We start from the raw sequence: 15664 nt of genomic DNA on the forward strand, positions 1-15664 counted from the left end.
CGGACAGAGAGAGCTCCCCCTGCCGCCCTCCGCGCACACGGCTCCCCCTGCGGCCCTCCCCCCATCAGCTGGGTTCTCGACGTCAGGCTGGGAAGTTACTAGTTTCAATAAAATAAAGAGCGAACCGTTTCACAGGTGGCTTTTTGTTGTCAGAGGAAGGCAGCCTTTCCCCACAGCTGCTGCTGCCGCCCCCCCTCCCCCACCCCCAAATGGGATTTGCTCCCAGCTCGCTTCTACCTGGGCACCCATCTCCGGGGAAGCAGTCAGGTGCACTGGCCAGGCAGCCTGGTCAGGGCTCCAGCAATGCCACAAGTCACCGTTTCCACCAGGTTTGACCAGAGAAGGCGTCTGGAGAACACAGAGTTGCATTCTGCTCCAGTATCTCCTCCCTCCAAATCACCCTCCAGAAACCGCGTCACTGCAGGGTAGCGCGCTCCCTCCTGTAGTCACCAGCGGCTGGCTAAGAGGAGGCACATCACCCAGGCAAGGCATCTGGAGCAACCCTTGCTATCCAGCACTCGGTTGGCTGCAAGTGACTCTGCCAGCCATTCATAAAGCTGTTTTCTCTATGCTGTTCTTCTTTCTTCTCACTCAGAGCACAACACACATTCAGCCCCCTTCCAGATGCTGCCAGTATACAGTCACAGTAATAAAGACTGGATTCTACTCAGCAGATTTTTACTCCATGAGGACTCAGGGCAGAGTTTCAACCACAGTAACATCTCCCTTGCTCCCCGCCTCTTCAGGCCTTTGCTTTAAATTCTTTCAGACAGAAGCCTTTGCCTTTTGGGCTGATACCTGACAACTCTCCCCAAGGTGCTATTTCTACCCATTGAAAGCCCATGTATGGAAAAATGTTTTTGCTACATTCAGACCAAACCAGAAGTTTTAAGAGATGCTTAGGGGCTACCTGTGGAGTGCTAGGAGAGCAGACACGTCTTCCCTCTCACTGCCAGCTTTCACTTGAGTACAATGCCTCTTCAAAGCAGCCCACCACCACAACCAGCCACTTGGGTTTAGCTCGTTCTTGTTTTGCCAAGCCCATTAGAATAAGGCATCTGGCTTGCACAAAAGGGGAACTGAGTCAGCTGCCACACACTTCACCATGCTTTCTTCTAACAGCCTTGTTCTCCTCCTTCAGATTATCTTCTCCTATATAATCTAGCCCACATGTTGTTTTCCAAGACCCTTTGTGCCTGTGCTGTTTGGCAATGACTGACTGGGGTGAGACATAGAAGACAGCGCTTGCATCACACATAGTCAGAAACACTGGTAGATTAAATCTGTTAAAGGCCTTAACTAACATATGCAGGAGGAGCATAAACCTACATTTCAAGAAGTTCTTGATTATTCCACATCTTTTAGATGTTTGGCAACGTGGACAGATTTCTCCTTAGGGGGCTGCATTTGAGTTTGATGGCAACACCTAAGTCACAGCGGGGGCAAGTGTGAGGAAGGCAACTTGGTGAGCAGACACATCATGGTGCCTATACCAGCCCATCGCCCCCCAGACAACTGACAGGCAGGACAGAGTTCTGGATGCCAAAAGTCTTTCACCAGCACTTGCTTTTGACCTTTATTCTGAAACCAGCATCACCTACTGAGGGAGGGAGGTTACACATCCTGCTTTTTACCACCCTCCTTTAGCCCCTTTCTTCTTCTTCTGCTGCTGTTTCTTCTTGGTGGCTGGAGCACCAGCGGGTTTTTGGTGCCTGGGAGGGATGACGTTACTTGTGGCCGACACAGCTGCAGCGCTGCCGGGCCGAGGGGAGGTAGGTGGGCTGCTGGCAGTCCTACTGGCATCCCTGCAGGGAAGATGAGAGAAAGAGATACCACGTGGGTTCACAGCCACCTGCAAGATGTGGCACTACCGCAGGAAGCTGACAGCAAAAAACAGCAGCTGTCCCGTAAGATAGCATTAGGTAGCACTATATATGGGAGGGCACTCATGCAAGGAGATCTTAAATAAGCTTCAACATATATAAAAGGGCTGATGGATGATGGGAACATGTCTCAAATGGCAAGCAATCACCTCCTAACTGACGTTCACTAGATAGTCTAAGTCCTCAACAACGAAAGCAAGGCTAACTTTTGAACAGACACGTGACAGCTCATGCAACACGTGAGAAGCATTTCAGGCCCCCACGCTTAGGCAGTGCAAACCCAACATCCTTTCTCTCCCCTTAACCACAAAGGCATCTTTGTACCAGCTCCCCTTGCAAGCACTGCTCAAGCCAACAGTACCACAGAAGGCTTTTCATGCTTCTGTTTTGAGACAGCTGTCTAAAGAGAAACTATCAGAAAGCACTGGCAATTCCCTACGTTGCTATTATTTTAGAAGCACTTCCTTCTCTCAGATGCTAGTAAGTCACCATCTTGCTGTCACACCTCATACACAATGGTAAACACTGATTCCAGCTCAAATAATCAGTGTCAACTTAAAAGGAAGTATAGTGTTTTCCCAAATCATGCCTAATGGTTCTCCAGCCACCAAAAGACTTGAAAGCAAATAGCTCGAGAGAAAGCATGCAAAATTCATCTCATCAACAAAGCTAAGAAAAGCACATTAAAAGACTATGAGAATTTTATTTGCACCTTGGCACCTTCAAGCATGCCTATCATATCATTTTGGTTTTCAGCGACCTATAGGCATCTTCAGTAAGAGCAGCTGATAGAAGGTTCAAGTGGCAAAGTACAGTTTCACTTGTGCTACCTACAGTTGGTGTGGTGACAGAGCCACAGAAAAGCGGCACAAACCCAGCCCTCCCAGCCGCCCAGGAGTGATTCCCCACACCAAGCCCTGCAAAATGGGTACTTACAGTTCAGAGGAGCCAGCTGTCATTGAACCCTGAGTCCCCTTGCCAACCTGATCCTTCTTCTTGCCCTTCTTCCGTCCACGATAGTAGGAACGCTCTCGCATTGGAAGCCACCGCTCAGGGTCGGGAGTCACCTTGGGGTCGTAGTTCTTAGGCAGCTTTCCTGCAGAACATCCAGTGCCAGGAAATGAGATGGGGGTCAACATACTAGAGAGGCACCATCAAGGGATACGCATGGGATGTCTGTAGCCAGGAAGCGCAAAGAGCCCAGCAACCCACATCATCCTATCAGGGTGTTGCTCTTACTTCTGAGGAAAAATGCCCCATTCAAAGAAGCTATCATGAAGATCTGGGTTCACAGGACCCAGTTCCAGCAAAGGGCTCCAGCTCCTGGGGAGCTGAAGGCTGGCTATTTGAAGAAACAATCTGGTGAGCTCTCTGGAGCTGTGCCGTGTCAACAGCTAGGAAATGCAACTTACCCTTCTTTTTTTTCTTCTTCTTCTTCACATCCCCTTGTCTGAAAAGCAAGAAGGGAAACAGCCGCTGTGACACAGCACGGACACAGCAGACAAGTCAACTAAAAACTAGTTCTAAAAGAAGCTAAACCATTCCCATCTCTCTCAAAAACTTGGTCTGCTGCTACCTGAAGCTCCTTGCAGTTAAACAACAGCCTCCCTTTCCACCAGCCTGCCTTCTACAGCAATGTGCCCACCACACTAGGTGTGGTTCTTGTGCCACCCCAAAGAATGCACCAGAGCTACAGCAGCCCGCTTTACCCTTGCTCCTTCTGCTGGTTGTCTCCAGCGAGCTTCCCAGCTTTCTTCCGAACGTAGGTTGCTCCATGGGAGTTCTCCAGTGCATCAACATCTACTTTCAGCGACATGGTGTCCGAGGAAGGCAAGTGTTTGCTAAGACTGCAAGGGAAGAGTTCAGGGATGCAAACTGGCAAGCAAAAAGATAAACACCCAGGTTTGTCCAGATAGCAACGAGCAACTTCAGCTTAAACAAATTCAGCCTGTTAGCAATGCAGACACCAGACAGGCCTACAGGGTTAGTTCCGGTTCTCTCACCAGCTTCCTAACAAGCTGGGATGAGCTGCTTAATCACCATCTGCCTCATTTTTCCCTTCTTTGATATGGGGACAGAAGCAGCAACTTCCTCTGAAAGCTGCTCAGGGTGGCAAAAGCAGTATGTGAACCTGATGGTTTGGGTCAGTGAGAGCTTAGCCATATTTTATCGGGCACAGTCCTGCATTACTACCACAGGTTTAAGATATCAATAGAAAAGATGGAGGAGCTCCTATTTTTGGTTCCACCTAGTCTTAAGTTATCAATTCTCAGAGAGGAGGAAGCCAAAGACAAAAGGGTCCTGGGATCCCGCAGTAATCAAACCCATTAGGGAAATAATGTAGCTCCAGACAACTTGACCTGGATATGTAGCTGCTCTGGAGATGTTCCTTGCCTTTCTTCAGGTGAGAGTGGGTCTGAATTCCCCACACAGCTGAAATCCAAGGGAGCAATGCCCAAACACCTCTTTCTTTGCTCTGATACCAGCATCAAAAGGATACACTTTAGCTTTTTCGGGGTCCACCAGGGAGTAGGCAGAGATGAGCTGTGCCAGAGTATGCACATCTTTTGGGTTTTGCCTTTGTAGGTAAAAGAAAGAAAAGAACCAAGTTACCAAGGTACACACTCATCCCAAAGACTGGTATCACCACGCAGTGCTTGCTGCTGCAGCACAGCTGCTATCTGTGGGGACAAGCATGTCAGTCTGTGGTCTCCTCCAGAGCACATCACCAAACATCACTGGTGTGGACAAAGGGAGGTGCAGACATCTCCGCAGTATCAGGAAGCAGGCAATGAAAGATGAAAATCCCTCAGGTCCCAGCAGCAAAGGCAAGTTAACAGTCCCCCCAAAAAATCCCATCAAGTGCATAATAAAAACTAAAACCTAGACATCCATGGTTTATACAGCATTAAAAAAATGATGCATCCCAGTCCCCAAAGCAACCTTCACTGCACACAAGAGGCCTCTGGGACATGTCAACCAGGTTTGCAAGTGAACATCAGCTATAGATCAGATGAATGATCCCCTCTCCTTCCAAAATATGGCTTTGCATTGGAGCCCCTGTGCAAAAGCAACTCTAAAGGAGGGCTACCAGTCAACCAACATTGTCAGGCACTGCCTGGCACCAGCCAGCTTGCAGAGGTCTCTGGGTGGAGACCTTCTGTTCAGCAACCACCCAACTCACTTCCAGAGCTCCTCCAAGTCGCTGATTGCTTCCTTCTTCCTGCCATGCTTTAGTTTGAAGTTGGCAGCTTCCCTTATCAGCGACAAATGGACAGGAGACTTTGGCTGAAAGACACAGCAGCCATAGTTAGTTCCTCATTATCGCAGGATGGAGCCTAGCTCTAGCTGGCTTTAACGCCCCTGAGACCTGGCCAAGGAGAACTGAGTTGGCACCCTGTCACGCAGAAAGTAGACTACTTTTGCACTCTAGGATGTGAGTCAGAACTGCATGGGACAAAGCAGCTTGCTGCTCCACAACGTTTTCTCATCAGAGAGAAGGCCTGATTGCTCCGTTTGGGCACCCATTGCCTCCTAATCTGACAGGAGCTGCCGCTCCCTGTTTGCAACACATCTAAAATAACGAAACAGTGATAAAACGAACGCTCACAAAAAACAGGAGCTCACAGGTCTCCAAAACCCCAACTGGATGAGCTGCTGGGGCTGTGCATCAATGGGAAAAGCTGAGTTGGACTAGCTAGAAAAGACTGGGACAAAGCCTTGCGCATTAGCTCCTCTGATCTGACTTACCTGGAATTGCTGATACCACTGGATAGCCTGTGTGAAGACCTCGATTGCACTGTCAATGTCCTCTTCATGACTGTACATTGTCACCAACGCAGACACCTGCCAACATTCAAGAGCAGCTTATAGCAGATCCTCACAAAAGCTGTCTATAGCCAGAGAGTCAGCAGTTAAATGACAGGACTTCCTAAAAGCAGACTCAATGTGAGCTTTCTGCTCTGTCCCTAAAAACCAGCTGTGGTAACAGGCAGGATACCCAGGCAAGACCTTCCTACCCAGGTCCCTCCCAAAGAAATGTCCCCACCAATCTTTCTCCTATGGTACAAGCTTAAGACTGCATTCACAGAAAGAACCTTCTTGTCTTGGCACTTTCTTTGCTTGCCACTGGACAGTTTCATTAGAAACCCTTTTTCTTCCCCCATTCTCTATCCCAAGAGCCATAAACAAAAAATGCAGCACTGAAGAGATGATAGAGACACCATCTGCTTGTCTACGCTCAAGTCACAACTAGAGGTGACCCAGGGCAATGAGCTGGTATTACTGACTGCCCCCGTAAATTACTTTGATCATTCGCACTTGCAATTGGAACAGACCTACAACTGTCAGCCGCTGCTCAAGATGCTTACACTGTACACTTGAGCATTTTCAAGGTCATCAAGCTTTTCCGAATACCAGATGTGGACATGCGTGCAGACCAGGGTGATGCTGTGGGGATGGAACATATGACACTTTCTCCCTAATGCCTGTTGTCCTAAAGCTGCTTCAAAAAATTCCCAACAGTACATACCAGGGAAGCAGCTGCTCCAGTCATGCCATGCAAGTAAATCCAGGCAACATGCAGGTCTGAGGCATTACAAGAATGTGGGAACATAGGCAGAGAGCATCTCTGCTGACAGAGAGAGTACTTCTGTGGCTCAGTTCAGGCCACCTGATGCAAGTTATAATCCCACCTTTGTCCAAGACAAGGAAGATGGGCTCAAATTCCCTGCAGACACTCAGGTCAAGTGAAAACCACAGGGAAGAGGCAACAGCGAGCAGGCAGTACAAAACTGTGCTACAAGGGAAAAACCTCACACAGTTCAGACTGAGTTTTGCTTACCATACCAGGCTTGTGCCGCAGTTCTTCTATGCTCCTCAGGATCATGCAGGCTTTCGTGACACTGCCTAGAGAAGAAACAGGGAGGAACGTGCTTTGAGTGGCACGGTAACACTTCACCCTGCCTGTGAACTTCCAGCCAAAGGTAAACAAAGGGGACATAACGATCCCCTTCTCAGAATATCTCCCCCGTTTCCGGGAATAAAGGACAGGCTTCCACACAAAGAACCTTTCTGCCCCTGCCATATCCTGCAAGAGTTCAGGAGCAAGCTCTTGCAAGCAGGGTCTTCTCTTCCAGGAGCAGCTCTGCGCTGCCCAACCGTATACAGGAATGGTAGCATCAGGGAGCCCCACGCTGCTCCCAAGACCCTCCTGCTCCAGAACAGATTCAGCCCTATTATTCACAAAGACTGTGGGCATCTCTGCCAGGGATCTGTGGAGCCTGGACATCCAGACATTAAGCTATGAGCTCTATCCTGCCATAGCCAACTATATAGAATACCCAGCTGAAAGCATCTCTGCTCTGCACCCCTGTCACAACAGTGACTGCAGCAAAGGTTGCCCTAAAGCCTGTTTTTCTCACCCCTTGTACCATTATCATGTGCAGACACTTCCCAATAAAGGAGGACACTGGATACCTTGAGCAATTTTTAGCTGGGCCATCGTCAGCTTGATCTCAGCTGCATTGGCAGGGTGCTGGTCTGCAAAATCCTGAGAGTCAGAGGAAAGAACAATTCAACATGTGTATGGGCACCAGGCTGCTGCTCTGGTGAATCATATCTCATGCTCAGTCACAGCAAGCTGGCAAGAGCCAAAGGAAGCTTTCCAGCACAGCCAGGCTTCAGCACACAGCAAAGGCGGACCCCAAACTGTGCCAGTGGCCCATCATCCTCTCAGATTTCCGTTCCAGGCCACTCACTCCCTCCCAAAAGGAGGCTGTTGCAAGCTGCTTGCAAGCAGAGCAACAGAGCCCACTGCTTACCCTAGAAGAAGTCTACTACAGCTTCCTAAGCATAAAAATCAGACGTGCAAGGGAACTATTTCCCTTTAAAAGCAACATTGTTCAGCTGGGTGTAAATCTTTCCAGCAGCATTAAACCAAACCAAAATAAGCACAGTCAGACACCCCTGGAAATTTAAACCAGACAAAACAAGCTAAGGGAAACAGCACACAAGAACACAAAGCACAAGTTTAAACGGAGCTTGGCCGAAGGAGTACTTTCTCTTAACCTACCTGCAGAAGCCCTACAGCCTTCGCATGCTGCTTCTCACGACACAGTTGGGCTGCCTGGATAAGCACAGGGAGCAGATGCTCAGGGCTCTGCGACTGCAGGCTTGCTGACAGCTTGCGGCACTGATCTGCCTGAGGAATGGGAAGAGAGAATACACTTTTCTCAACCTCTGGAAGCACCTAACACAGGGCTAACATCCCTGTTGCATCTAAGAAGAGATGCTAGTGATGGCTTCCCCGAAATGGGTATACAGAACCAAGGAACAAGTCCTCTTAGTAGCACTTCATATGCATCTAAGAATCCCACTGCCTCCTAGTCATCTCCACGCCGTTCTCCCTACAGCAACATTCAAGTCACTACACAACTGGCTGTCTGTTCTTTTAGGGATGTGGTTTTTTTTTTTTCTCCTCACTTATGTGCCCAAACCAAGTGGTCTATCTTCTGACACAGAACAGCTGCATATCCATTTTTGCCTAGTCAAACTCCAGTGGAGAGTGCCAAATCGCTAGCTACTTACTGCAGATCAGTTTCCCCTACCTGGTTAGTGTACATTGCCAGCAAAGCTTTGTTGAATTCAATCGCCTGGAGCTGTTTCTTGGAGAGTTTATGCTCAACACCTTCTGCATTGGTCAGCTTCACCTTTTTCTTTGAGTCAAAGACATTTTGGTCCTGGAGAAATCACACATCATGAGAAGATTTCACTATAGTCCTTGAAGAAGAAAAGGTCTCTGGATCTGTGATTTAACTACTGTTTAGGAAAAAGTCTCTCCTGATTATCCCCCTTCTCTCCACAAAAGCAGAGAAGCAGGCTGAGTAACCACCAGGAAGGGCCACACTGAAAGTGGCAAGGTAATTCTATACCTTGTTAATTGTGATGATGTTATTTGCAATGACAGCAAGCAGTCCTACATCTGTTGGCCTGCAGATAAGAAAAGCAGAAAGCACATCATTATTAAACAGTGGTCTCTCTACAAGTGGAAGACTGAGCATTTGTTTTAGAAAAGCCCTTACTTCAACTTGATTATTTGATTGTAGAGCTGTAGGGCGTCCTCTGTACGACCCTGCAGTTGCATGATATAAGCCATCTGACCATGAATAATGGCCAGTTCAGCCTCAATGTCTTCCTCCGTCACATCCTGAAGGAAAATAAAGGCAAAAAGAAAAAAAGCTGCCATCTCACCTCTCTTCCCCTGGCTTCAGCATTCTGCTGGCAAAAGTCTATGAGCTCTCTTGGGCAGTATTAGCAGCAAAGTACCCCAGCCACTACAGGTGAAGGTTGTAGGCACAGCACAAATACAAGCATATCTGGGTTAAACCAGGAGAAAAGAAAGATTCACCTGCTCTTGCAAGAATCTGAAGACACCCTTAACTTGAGCACTGAATCTGCCCTTCTGCTTGAACCGACGACAGTGACTACAAATTTCCTATGTTTCCCAACACCCCCCTCAGTGTGTTCATCCATAGCATGAGTGGGTCAGAGGGAGGTTTCAGACAACCCATACCCATCCTGCCTGCACCAGCATAGGTAACTGTGCAAGGAGCACAGCAGCAGCCTGCAGCGTTAGCTACACTTCTGCAACAACCGTGATTGCTGCCCCCGCCTCAGAAGCGGGTACCAGCAGCAGTGGCAAGTCTTGCTGGCTAATGGTGCACAGCAGCTTTGGCTATCCACTGGCTATCTGCAGTACACTTTATGACCGCACTCTCGTTCATGCTGGTGCAAAGCGAAGACTTTCCAGAACAACATCAAGAACTTACAGAGTCTTCTGATAGCGACTGGCGGCACAGCTCTAGAAGGAAAAACAAATGGAAGGACACAGTTTAGAAGGCTTTAGGGGAAAAAAACAGCCTAGAAGCATGGGGGAACATAGACTTTTTTCATGTATCCCTGAAACTTCTGCAGCATTACACGGGCACATCAGACTACAAGTCTGGTGATGGACGGGACTGAGCATGAGGGAGATGACTAGATGAGGCAGAAGAAATATCAAATGCACAGGAGATACTGTCCTTCCCAAAGCTGCCTTCTGAGAGCAGAGTCACACACTCATTTTCTCCTGAACAAATTTCCTTAAACCTAGCTTCTGATCTTTTCCATAGGGATCACTCAGCCGCAACTGCTCACCATCTTGGGAGTTATTTTAAGTGCTGCAAGTCTGCAATATTCAGATTACACCACCCTTTATGGGGCAGCAATTCCATCAATTTTCAGTACAGATACCAGTCACTTCTTAGCTTTCTCATATACCACACCAGAACATCACTTGTTTTGCTCTCCAAAGGACTACTATCACAGCACATAGGTTCAAATAAATCATGCTCAATACATCAGTTGTATGGGAGAGCTGCTATTCTATCACCCAAATTGGGACAGAACTGACCTATTTATCTGCAAGAGCAATTAGACCAGAAAGAAACTAATTCTTCCTAATTCTCCCCCCCGGATTTTTTTTTTTTTTCGAACACACACAAAATCCCCTTCCACCCCAGAGAAAAAAATCCTTTTCACAAAAAAAGCTCATTTACTGGCTCATACTAATTTCATAGCTAATTCAGACCATGAAGTATTTTTATTTTTTATAGTATGTGTTTATATATATACATATACTAACAAAACCAGGAGTCAGAATAGATGAAACATCTCATGCTTATGAGAAGAGATTACACTCATGTCTATTTCCTACTTCGAAAAACTGCTCAAAGGCATTGAACAGCAATCAGGGGGCTGCAAGAGAGCCAGGAGATGGTACATGCCGCATGGCTCTGGAAAAGAGCTGCAGAGGAATGCTTCTACAAAACACCAGCTCTGTCAGGAACCATCTGGAAACTTACAACAAATTCTGCTGATGGTCAGTTTTTAAATTTTCAAAACCTCTTTCTCTCTGATTAAGCGTGTCTATTGAGGCAAGTAACTACTCCTATCACACAAAGCTTCCCTCTCATCTCACCATGGTTTTACCTTCTGCTTTCTGTAGTTTTTTCATTGCTTCATTCAACTTTCCTTGCCCAATCAATGCACATGCACTGTTATAACACAGCTCGTAGGTAGCTTCTCGAAGGCCCAAATCCTCCTAGCATGAAAAGCAAACGAACACTGCATAAACACCAAGTGATCTATACAGATTTGACAGGCAACAGATACAAACTATACTTCTCATGTACATTCAAACTATTCCTTGCAAAATAAATTTAGAGGCAATTTCAAAAGGGCACACACCTGGCAAATAAATCACAGTGCAAAGGATCTTCCCTCACACTGCACAACAAAGCCAGAGGAAATTGACAAGGCAACTAAACTCCAGCCTGAACTTGGGGACTACTTAGGCTGCTGGAACACGGCAGGTAAGAACCGCTACTCTAGAGAACTAGAAAGTGGATCCACAGTGCTGAACAGAAAGCTGAGCATGCTGTGCAAACCTCCAAGGACAAAGATTTCTGAAAAATGAGAATATTGCAATCTGCACTGCTCATTAACAAAAATATTCCCAAGCATGGCTGGGTGATTCAGGCAGTTAGTTTTACCCTGGGCAAGAAGGTAATGAGACAGAGGTACTTCTTGCTCTGCTGTGACATCTACTAATACGAGTCTCGTAGAGATCAAAGATGAAGTATAACTCTTCATCCCTCAGAACAGTAACAGCATTTATTCCTCCATACAGGGGAAACCACTGGGTGATCTTCAATACACGCAGAAGTCATTAAGAGACAGGAACACATTTCTATCCTGTTATACGTCTATGATTCCATACCCTTTACTCCTTGGCTCTCACTCTTACACACATACACACACACACTTACTTACTGGCATCACCTTCTCCCATGTGCTTTGTGCTGCCACAACAGCAGAGAGGTTGGTTTTTCTCTCTTCCTCATACTCATCTTGGGAGTTGCGGATGAGATCCCTATATGCAGCCAGACAATCATCGTAACGCTCCAACCTGTACAACTGAGAAGAGGAAGGGATTAGCCTTCAGAATAGTATTTCCCTGTGTATGCTAGTAACTACAGCCTCCTTCCTCCCTCCCCATGGACTGGCAGCAGCAGAGCATCACATGTTTTAAGTGAACATTACTAACATTTGCATCTACCTTTAAGGGCAAGCTCTATAGATTGCATTTGCAAGGATTCAAGCAATGACACCAGATACCTGCACACAAACAGCACAGTTCTTACTCCTAAAACAGCTTTTTTAAAAGCAGCAGTTAACACAGTTTTGTCCTCAAACAGCCTTTTTCCAGATTAGGTCACCTCTCTCAGAGAGATTAAATGAAGGGGCTTTCACGCAGCTGAGAGAAGACAGCCAATTCTTCACAAAACTGTTCTGATCAACCAGGGAGAAACCAGAGAAGAAATGCAACTTCTTTTCTGTTTCGCTTCTAACGCCTAAGATACCTGTCCAGGAATGGTTTGCGGGACCTGACATCTAATGCAAGCAGATGGCTCAACCACAAATAAATCTCATCAGCTCTCTTCCATCCTCCATCCCCTCAGCCAGATGGCTCTTATCAGGCCAGACCCAGGAAGGGAGAGGGAGTCACAAATGTATTGCTTTTGTTCAGTGGCAATAAGATGATGACTCTGCCTCCAGCAAGAGGTGACTGAAGCTCCTCAGAAGTTGGAGCAGTTGGGAACTGTACCTCTCCTTAGCTTCAAGACAGAGAAGGAAATTTTGTCCCCATACTTGCCCCGCATTAGAGGAAGGACAAGGCATCCAGCATATGGAACTCCCGCCAGGAAGAAAAGCTTTAATTACCACTTGTCCATAAAGCTCCTTCAGTTTGTCTGTCTGCTGACTGGCACTCTGAATGGTCTTGAGAGCATTTTCAATACGATTCAACCTGTATTCACAGTAGGCCTTCTCAAAGGCAATAATGTCACTACAAGGACAAGACAAAGACTGAGAGCAGGCACTGTAGTCTTCATTCAATACCATTCACCCACCTGAACACACTTGTTTAAGCAGCCCTAATTAATCACAGACTGCTACATTCCCAAAGAGCCAAACACCAGAGGTGAGCACATGATCCCAGATCACTGAATTATGTATCTGTTGAGCACTGAAAATATCTTAAACGTACTTTGTGTTCAACAGAAAAGGAATATCAAAACTTCACCTAAAAAGAGGTTCCTTTTTTCTGGTGTTTCCAGACACATGGCATTTCAAATCCCCGCCCCCCGCCTCCTACTGATTATGTAAATCAAATGCTTAAAGGTAAAACAATAGCAAACTTCATGATGTGACTCCTTCTTAAGGAGAAGGCGTATCATTATAGCAAAAGATTGTTACTGCAAACTTTCAAAGACAATCGACTCACACAGAGAGACAAAGGAAATGGTATAAAACACAGTCCCTCTTACGGTCTGATACTAAGCCAACGGTAACATTAACCTATTTTGAAATATCAGCGCAGCAGAACTTCAGCAAAAGGTTTACTGATGCTGACATAAAATTGGCTTCAAAGCAAGCTCACACCAGCAGGGAAGCATTATCAACAAGCAGAGCCCTGAACGCTATGTTCCACCTACCCCCTGGGTTACCACTGAAGCCAAAGGAAAATTGATCAGTGATTCCCTTAGTTCATCACTGGTGCCACTTGTCACCAGCTATTTCTCTGTCTATTTAAAATTATCTCAGTCCAGCTGAGTATTAGGGGAGTCCGAAAACAAACAAATGGCATTAAGAATTAAAGCAAAGCAGTGCGCCAGCCTCAGTGCAGGACAGGACAATTCCAAGGTAGAGCAAGAACCACCACTTCCCCTGCTCCACAGGATAGAGACAGACACACAGTAAGGCCAAGCTAAAGAAATTATAGGGAGAACTCTGAAGACAGTTGAATTTAAAGAAACTGCTCTTCCTCCTCACCATATACTAAAAAAACAAGCTAAAAAACTTAAATTAAACCCCTTCCGTCCCAGGAAAGAAGGGATTTGTGAATAAGGTAATAATATTTTATTCAGATGTGAACATAAACGAGCGTATGTTTCATCGCACTGATACTACAACACACTTTTCTGGGAAGCTCCTTAAACAAGAGCAGTATCTGAAATACAAAAATTTTGCTGCCAGGTAGCAATTGGGTAGCAATTTTCATCCTAGTTGTTGCCCAAAGAGCATCTTTATTAGGAATAAAACTAGAGTCTGCTTAATGACACAAATGGGAAGCTTCACTTGTTCTCAAACACAAGTTGCCTCCAAGGTCCTGATTTTGAGAACATGCACAAAGGGCTTGCACCACCCCAAAAGCTGAAGCAGTACCTTCAGGCTGGCAAAGAAAAGGACCTCAAGGAGCTGTATGATAAGACCGCCAAGCAAAGCTAACAGCTCGCTGACACTGGCAAGGGCTTCTCTCTCCTCTCTTCACTCCCCATCAAATCTGTTCCCTTCCCTTGTACCAGCTATGGTGCTCAACCACGTCAACAAGCAGAATCAGCTCGTGAAGGTGGCTGAAAACTAGATTAGGGACAATCCCTTCAACAGTAACAGCAAGATGTTAGACTGTCTCACACTCATCCAGACCACCTCTAACACCCAGAATAAATGAGTGTTTCACTGAGAAGCCCAATCCCAATGGCCCCGAGCACCTCCTGCTCTTTATTTTGCTGCCTATTAGTCCCCTCCACTGAAGCTGCAGCAGCTTCTCAAGGACTTGTCGTTTCATATTTTGTAGAGTACAGCAAGACACAACTCACCTGGTTAACACTTTAGTGTGGGTGTTGATTACACCGAGGGCTTCCTTGAAGTTCCCGTTCTGGATAAGACACACTACTTTACACTGAAGTGCAGTCACATCGTCCTTGCTGATCTGCAGTACTGGAGGAGAAATCAGTTTCAACGCAACGATCTAACTCATCATCAGACACACTAGGGCTTTGTAAGAACCATATGTTGTTACAGTTGCAAAAACCCATCATAGAGAGCAGTCACATCAATTTAAAAGGGTCCTGGCATGGCTTGCTTTGGCTCAGATCACGAAACAAATTAGGATATCCTGTCAGGATAAAAGAATCCCGTATAAATACTGAACTTACCCGAAGTGACCGCTGTGCTAACATGCCTGGAACAGAGCTGCACCAAAGGAGCTGTACACACCTGGACAAACCTTTCATTGGCATTTCACTTCCAGGCAGAGAACACAGTGCCAAAACCTGAGTGCCACGTAAAGCATATACAGGAAGAAAAACATCTGATATAGAAGAACAGTATGGCTCTAGACAGGCAGTCACTTTATATGCTAATACCTTCTGCCAGTGGAAGACAGCGCGGGAGAACTAGGAGAGAGAAATAGGTTTTGGTATTTGATTTTTTCACGTGAGCCCAACTCTCAGATCTGCCGGGACAGGAGATGAGTCCCTACTCCCTACACACAGCAAAGAGACAACTTTTAGCCATAACGTGCCTTACGTTGCAGTCCCCTTTGGGATGCCAAACTATCATAACAACGCATGTCAATGCGGACCCTCACTCCCGAGTCCGTTGGTCCATATGCACAACACCGCTCCTCCAGCCCCGGGGGAAAGGCCCTCCTTCGCGTAACTCCGAAGGCTTGGCCCACGCACAGCAAGGGCGACGTGATGCAACAGACGCATCAGACCGTGACGGTCCCGGTGCGGGAATGGACCCCAGGCGGCCGCCCCGCTCGCCTCTCCCCTGGCACGGTAAAACCCCCAGACGCGCGCCGGAGCGCCGCCGGGCGCCCTTTGCCCGCAGCC

At 46.9% G+C, this 15664-nt stretch overlaps 1 protein-coding gene across 1 annotated transcript; it reads right to left on the reverse strand.

Moving 5' to 3' along the window:
• Nucleotides 1-1549: 1549 nt before the first annotated feature.
• On the reverse strand, nt 1550-14796 carry SRP72 (signal recognition particle 72kDa; the record flags this gene model as incomplete). The annotated part of the gene is made up of 18 exons (XM_009572654.1): nt 1550-1805; nt 2820-2979; nt 3296-3333; nt 3593-3730; nt 4384-4461; nt 5068-5171; nt 5634-5729; nt 6727-6791; nt 7362-7434; nt 7957-8085; nt 8492-8623; nt 8816-8873; nt 8966-9090; nt 9713-9744; nt 10914-11025; nt 11757-11900; nt 12708-12831; nt 14645-14796. Coding segments are annotated over 18 exons (1935 nt in total), but the record flags the coding sequence as incomplete, so codon positions are not given.
• Between the last annotated feature and the right edge of the window lie 868 nt (nt 14797-15664).

This window comes from Fulmarus glacialis, unplaced genomic scaffold, assembly GCF_000690835.1.
Source record: "Fulmarus glacialis isolate BGI_N327 unplaced genomic scaffold, ASM69083v1 scaffold32962, whole genome shotgun sequence".
Classification (NCBI taxonomy): Eukaryota; Metazoa; Chordata; class Aves; order Procellariiformes; family Procellariidae; genus Fulmarus; species Fulmarus glacialis.